Source organism: Austrofundulus limnaeus, unplaced genomic scaffold (assembly GCF_001266775.1).
Source record: "Austrofundulus limnaeus strain Quisiro unplaced genomic scaffold, Austrofundulus_limnaeus-1.0 Scaffold37, whole genome shotgun sequence".
Classification (NCBI taxonomy): Eukaryota; Metazoa; Chordata; class Actinopteri; order Cyprinodontiformes; family Rivulidae; genus Austrofundulus; species Austrofundulus limnaeus.
Window position 1 is genome coordinate 844401 of NW_013952439.1, and position 6483 is coordinate 850883.

The following is a 6483-nucleotide window of genomic DNA, read 5'->3' on the forward strand; positions in this document are numbered from 1 at the left end:
GCTAAAGGTGACATAGATACTTTATTATGGATAGTATTTAAATATATGCCTGAGAAACACATAATATTGCCCCTTTAAAATTTATTAGAGGATTAGCACTTGTTAAATCTATAGGCTAAATTTAGAAGCACTAACTGAGGTCTATAAATGTTATTGCTCAACATTAATGTTAACAACTGAAAGTGAAAGCTGTCACACATTTTGTTCATATGTGTGTCACTTATCCACCAGGTGATAATATATTGACGATATATGAAAGTTAAGAGAGCAATATGGCAACATGTGACATGTTGTCTGTTGAAGAATGTTCATGGGTTGACTGGATTATTTTTAGTGCTTTAGAATTAGCTTCTGCTAAAACGTTCAGTGCATTTGTGCTTTAGAATTAAGGGACCTAAACTTTTGAGTTAGTGTTTTAGGGCTAGTGGAACTAATTTTTAGATTAGTGCTGCCTACCACTGCTTATCAGCATCTACGTATTTATTATCCTAACAGAATCTTCAGTATTCGGCAACCATGAAAGGCACACTATAAGGATTCAAGGATGTATGTATTGTGTGGCAGTTAAAATACCTCATGAACCACAGCCATCACAACTAATCAACCTTAGCAAACACAAAAACCACTGTAATGCAATTCATTTTACAGATACGGAGTTTGAATTTGAAGTGGGAGAGTCATGCTCCTCATGCAAGTTGGCAGGCAATATGCATTAGTGGGCACAGCTAACCACCAAAAAATTATGCAAGCTAAACCCCTAAACAGGTTAAAAAAAAAAGTGCATGCTAATGCTAACTGATATCTGCTAACTCAAGATTTGTAATCAGCGCTATATTGTCTCCAAATAGTTAATCCACCAAGATAAAATCTGGTGGAYCTGCGCCCCACGTCTTCGTCTCCTTCCAGCTGAAGATTAATGCAGRTGGACACACAAAATCCTACAGATGCTACACAMAGAAGRCACATGATGCAGGCTTGCAGCACCGCATGTTTCAGAGAAAATGTGTTTTTGTTATGTCAGCAGACAAAACCACCAGAACTAAATGTAATAAAGGTTTCCAAAGGTAGTGAAAATCTGCTAAACGAAAAGGTAGCTTCACTATTAGCTGTTAGAGGATTAGCRGAACTGTGCCCACCAGTGACGTGGGGTGAGGTTCATGGGTGATGAGACACTCGGTTCATCAAAATCAAATTACAAATATATGAACCCATCCGAACTTATTCATCACCTGGCAGGAGTTACGATTTATATTTCATCACATATCAATATTCTTTACATAAACTGTAGGTCATTTGATGCACGTCATTAAAACAAATTTGTGTCATACCTTTACTTATAAATGAAGTCCATGCATTGGTCACAATATCCTGTCTGAGTCCAGCTATTGTCACCAGTTGATTAAAAAAAGTTTCTCTCAGGACATCCCCAGAGACACTTTTTGTTTGAGAAGAGCTTTTGTCTCGATGGGTCTGGGCTCTGGTGGCTGTAGAGGCCGTTAGAGCTCAGTGAGCTGAGACTAATCAAACTAGGCAATGTTTTTCCAGTGCACTGCTCTGGGTACTGAGTACAGGTTAAACTGTCTTGTAGACAGTACAGACATTATGTCCATGTAGTTGAGGGAACCATGCCTTCTTTACAGATGGGTGGAGGCTGCAGGTTATTCTTATGCAGGAACTTTAGGGGAAAGTGGACCAGCAGCCCTCGGACTGCTTTCAGCTCCTCCTCTGCCTGCTCCAAGTTTGTTTTAAAAAGGGGTTTCTGGCTGTTATACTCTGGCAGCTGCTGTGTGCTGTGAACGGCGTCGCAGGGAAGACATCTAAAGACCTGTGACAGAAGCAAAACCATACAGTGGGGGGGGNGGGGGGGGGATAACAAAGAAAAGAGAAGTGAGAAAACCAACAACAATGATGACAAAAAACGTGCAGTCTGCTAAAATGTATACCTTCTCATAAATTTTAGTGTTAAGTTCAGCAGTTTTGTTCCAAACCCCAAAGAAGTCATCACTCATCGGATCATCTATATTGATACTGGGTTCAGAGTTTGCACCAAGAAGAACACTGTTACAGCAGAGAAAAATAAATATCAATACAGGCCTCAAATTAAATGAATAGTCTGGACATTTTGAAGTCATGTTGTTTCAGACAGTTATCAGTAATTACTCCTTTTAAGCTGCGATATCAGTCACAAGAACATGGAGTATTAAGAAATAAGCAGAAGTCCTCCCTCAGGCTATGTCAATGTCAACTTTATTTCTAGAGCACTTTAAAAAAACAGCAACCAACTGCACCAAAGTGCTGTACAGTAATCATGAAACAACTGATAAAAACATACTGAAGTAAAAACAATAAATTAAATACACAAGACAGACAGAATACAATGTAAATCCTTATTGAAATGCCAGCGAGTAAAAATGAGTTTTCAGAAGAGATTTGAAGTGTTCCAGATTATGGGCAGATCTAAAATTGAATGTTAAGTTGTTCCACAAATTAGGACCAGTGACAGCAAATGCCCGGTCTCCCTTTCTTTTCAGTCTGGTTCTGGGAACGTGTAGAAGCAGTTTATTGTTYGACCGAAGTGATCTAGAAGAAGAATAGTCATGTCATGTAGAAGATCCTTAAGATAGGCTGGGGCCAAGCCATTTATTGCTTTAAAAACCAATAAAATAATTTTAAATTCAGTGCGATAAGAAATTGGCAGCCAATGCAGAGAAGCCAGTACTGGAGTTATATGATCATGTTTTTTGGTTACAGTTAGAAGTCGAGCTGCAGCATTCTGAACCATTTGGAGATGTTGTAAAGAAGATTGGTCCAAGGTTTTTGCATAAAGAGTTACAGTAATCTAAGCGTGTAATAATGAATGCATGAATAATTTTCTCAAAATGTTTGAAACAAAAACTTGATTTTACCTTTGCTAGAAGGCGCAGATGAAAAAAGCTTGATTTCACAACAGCGCTCACCTGCTTATCCAATTTCAAACAACTGTCAAAAATGACACCAAGATTCTTAACAGAAGACTTGTAAAAAGGGGCTAGAGAACCAAGAATTTGTTCATGTTTAGTAATAAGGTTCTTTTGCCCAAAAGTATGACTTGAGTTTTATTTTGACTCAGGTGAAGAAATTTTTGGTTCATCCATGAACTAACTTCAGTTAAACAATCTGTTAGAGACTGTAAGGAATCATATTTATCATGTATTTTCTTTATGGGMACATATATTTGGACATCGTCTGCAAAACAGTGAAAATAAATACTATATTTCTTAAAAATGTGTCCAAGAGGCAGCAAGAACAATATAAACAAAATAGGGCCTAAGATTGAACCCTGAGGGACTCCGTAATTTAGGGGTGCTGCCACAGAAGAACAAAGATCAATGTGAGCAGAAAAACTTCTATCTTTCAAATATGACAAGAACCAATCTAAAACTGTGCCCTTAAGAACAACACTGTGTTGCAATCAAAACAGGAGGATGTCATGGTCTATAGTATCGAATAATGCACTCAGATCTAATAACAATAGGGCCGCAACATCCCCTGAGTCAACTGTTAAAAGGAGATCATTAAATACTCTAAGCCAGTGGTTCCCAAACTTTTCAGCCTTTGACCCACAAAATAGCAGCAGCAGAGACCTGTGACCCCAGCTGTTGTCGGTTGATGAACATTGTTTTCACGTCAAAATAAGCAAGAGCATAGTATCATTATTTATTATGCTATTTTTGTCCATTTAAGTACACTTCTTATTTTGTAAAAACAAAAGAAAAAATGTTCTTAGTTTTCATTTTTTAGTGTATTTATCTCAAAAAATATTTTCAGGACCCCACCTTGATGTTTCAGGAACCCACTGTGGGTCCCGACCCCAACTTTGGGAAGCACTGCTCTAAGCAAGGCCGTCTCTGTACTGTGTCCACATTTAAAACCAGACTGAAATTTCTCAGATGTCATTCTCTGTTAAATAAGACTAATAGTTAGCCAAACCTGGGCCTCAMTCTTTTATAGTTTTTAGGCTTAAAACGTGTTGCAGATTAGAGTTCAACTGATGTTATTTTTTTTTTTCTATGGCCGATGCCCATCTTTATGAATCAGTGCAGCCTATGGATTATAAACACCAATTCTTAAGCTCAACATGCATTTTCATTAAAAAAATATTAAAATAATTGCCTAACTGAAATAAACATATGTTCTACAATCTTAAAAATTGTTTGTACACCTAAAAATAATATATACTGAAAATTATTTTCAGTGGTGGGCATCGTTCTGCTAATCAGCTAACAGCTAATATCTGAACAAAATGTTTGTTTAGTGGATTTGCTTTTTCACTAACCTTGAAAACTGTTAGCAGTCCAGTTGGTCTCTGCTAAATTAGGTTTTTCCCAACTTTAAGTCAGCTAACAGCTAACTAACAAACTAACTAACATTAACTGGTTTGTGTCAGTCCCATCAGTCTTCAGCTAGAAGGAGACAAAGACCAGATCAGAGTATTTCTTTTTCCCCACAAAGAGTAGACTCATTAATTAGTTCAAATTACAGAATGCTTTTATATAAAATTTAGTAAGACTATCTAATTTTCCCCCTCAAGATGACCATTAATACAATGTCATTTGAGAAGGAGCACGTTTAGCCCTGACCTGAAGCACTCTTTGCGTAGCGCGAGAGTGAGGGGTCCTGCTTCGTACTCCTCTCCTCCCATGATGGACGGGACCCTCTCCTCATCCTCCACCAACACGCCAAGCTCGCTGTCCCGTTCACCCAGCATGCTGCGGTCATTGATGTTTGCTGATCCTGAAACACCAGTAGAGTACAAACCTTTTATATTTGTCCTTTTAGGACATAGATCTCCAATAACTAATAGAATGTTTTGGAGTACTAACTTCAAATATTCTCAGTCCAGTGAGATACTACCTTACATGAGTTTACAGTCAGAGTCTCACCAATGATGTAGCAGCGGTCGTCAGCAATCAGGATCTTGCTGTGAACGTAGATCAGCTCAGTGACAAGCGACCCGGAGAGCTTGGAGTGAGTTCTGAGACCACAGAAAGTGATGTACTCTTTCCAGTTGTCGATCTCTGAGGGACAGATCAGAAGATTACTCACAGTGGAAAATCTGTGAAGGTTTATTGGAAATTTAATGCRCATGTGTGTTTCTTAAAATAAACATATCCCAAAAGAAGTCAGACAGTGGTATGGTAGGCAGATGTACGAGTAATTTGGATTTAAATGAGTGACAGAAAAAAAAGACAGTAAAAAAGTAGTTAATGCATCAGATAATTGGATAATGAGTTGAAACAAAGCAGATAGAAAGGAAAACTTACCTTTACTAAGCTGTTTCAAGATGGACACCTCCCCACGGTTAATCGTTCTTATGCATAAAAAATACAATTAGGGGGCCATAAAACACCATAAAACAATTAAATAAACCATGCAACACAAGACAGTTATCAMATTTAATGTCATAATCTCTTAAACATTAAATGAAAAATATTTTATAGTTATAAACTAAAGATCCTGATCCTAAGAATCTGTTCAAGTTCAATTTGGTCAAATGTTTACACTTTGCACTTTGAACATGAGGTTATGTTTATTACACACACACACACACACACACACACACACACACACACACATATGTATGTATAGTGGGTGATCATTTTCTTTATTTTTCCCTAAATAAACATATTTATGAAACCTACTATTAACAGCATTTAAACAAAGTCAAGAACAGAGTGAGCCTCTACATACAGACCTAGGCTACACACTGACTGGAAACAGGTCTGTGTCAGATGAAAGACAAAAAGAAAAAAAAAAGGAAAAACTTGCTATTTCTGTTCAGAGGTTGAGAGAAGACTGATAATAGAAGATTAAGACTCACCTATAAGTGTAATGTAGAATAGCCTGGATGGCATTTCCACCTCCTGTCTTAATGTCTCCCTCAAAACCAGGWAGTAGAGGAATCACCACAAACACCCTGAACTTCTTGTGCTCTCTGTAGCAACAGACAATATTCATTGGTCAGCATCAGTTGTGGGAACAGCTAAACAAAAAGTTAACTTCGCTAACTCATGATCCACTAACTAARAGCTTTGCTAAGACTTGCACTTAAATAATCAGTGGAAGCTAATGCTGAACACGTAAAAATGAGCAGAAGTTAAAACTAATAGMTRAGACGACTGTCAWTCAGYCTGTGTCACAAGCCAGTCTCCTTCCAGCTGAAGACAGGTGGGACTAACACAAATCTGTTGATGTTAGTTTGYTAGTTAGCTGCTAGTGGATGGCAAAATCTATGGTAATTTAGCAAAAGCTAATTGCTTTGCCAAAGCTAGTGAAAAAGCTAAAATGCTAAATGAAAAATTTGTTACGCTATTAGCTGTTAGCTGATTAGCACTGGCCATTATCTTCAAATTCTAAAAATTTCTTTTACTAATACAGCGGGTAAAATAAGTATTGAACACGTCACCATTTTTCTCAGTAAATATATTACTAGAGGTGCTAATG

The 6483-nt window shown here is 37.5% G+C and overlaps 1 protein-coding gene across 1 annotated transcript in view; it reads right to left on the minus strand.

Moving 5' to 3' along the window:
* Window positions 1-383: 383 nt before the first annotated feature.
* The window catches only part of LOC106516318 (phospholipase D1), an 11318-nt gene continuing 5218 nt past the window's right edge, over window positions 384-6483 (minus strand). The window contains exons 16-21 of the mRNA XM_014006616.1: window positions 5861-5976; window positions 5304-5350; window positions 4923-5057; window positions 4620-4773; window positions 1944-2058; window positions 384-1825 (exon numbers count right to left, since the gene is read on the minus strand). Coding sequence (XP_013862070.1) covers window positions 1601-1825; window positions 1944-2058; window positions 4620-4773; window positions 4923-5057; window positions 5304-5350; window positions 5861-5976 — 792 coding nt within the window. The 3' untranslated portion in view covers window positions 384-1600. The remainder of the gene's footprint in view (window positions 1826-1943; window positions 2059-4619; window positions 4774-4922; window positions 5058-5303; window positions 5351-5860; window positions 5977-6483) is intronic.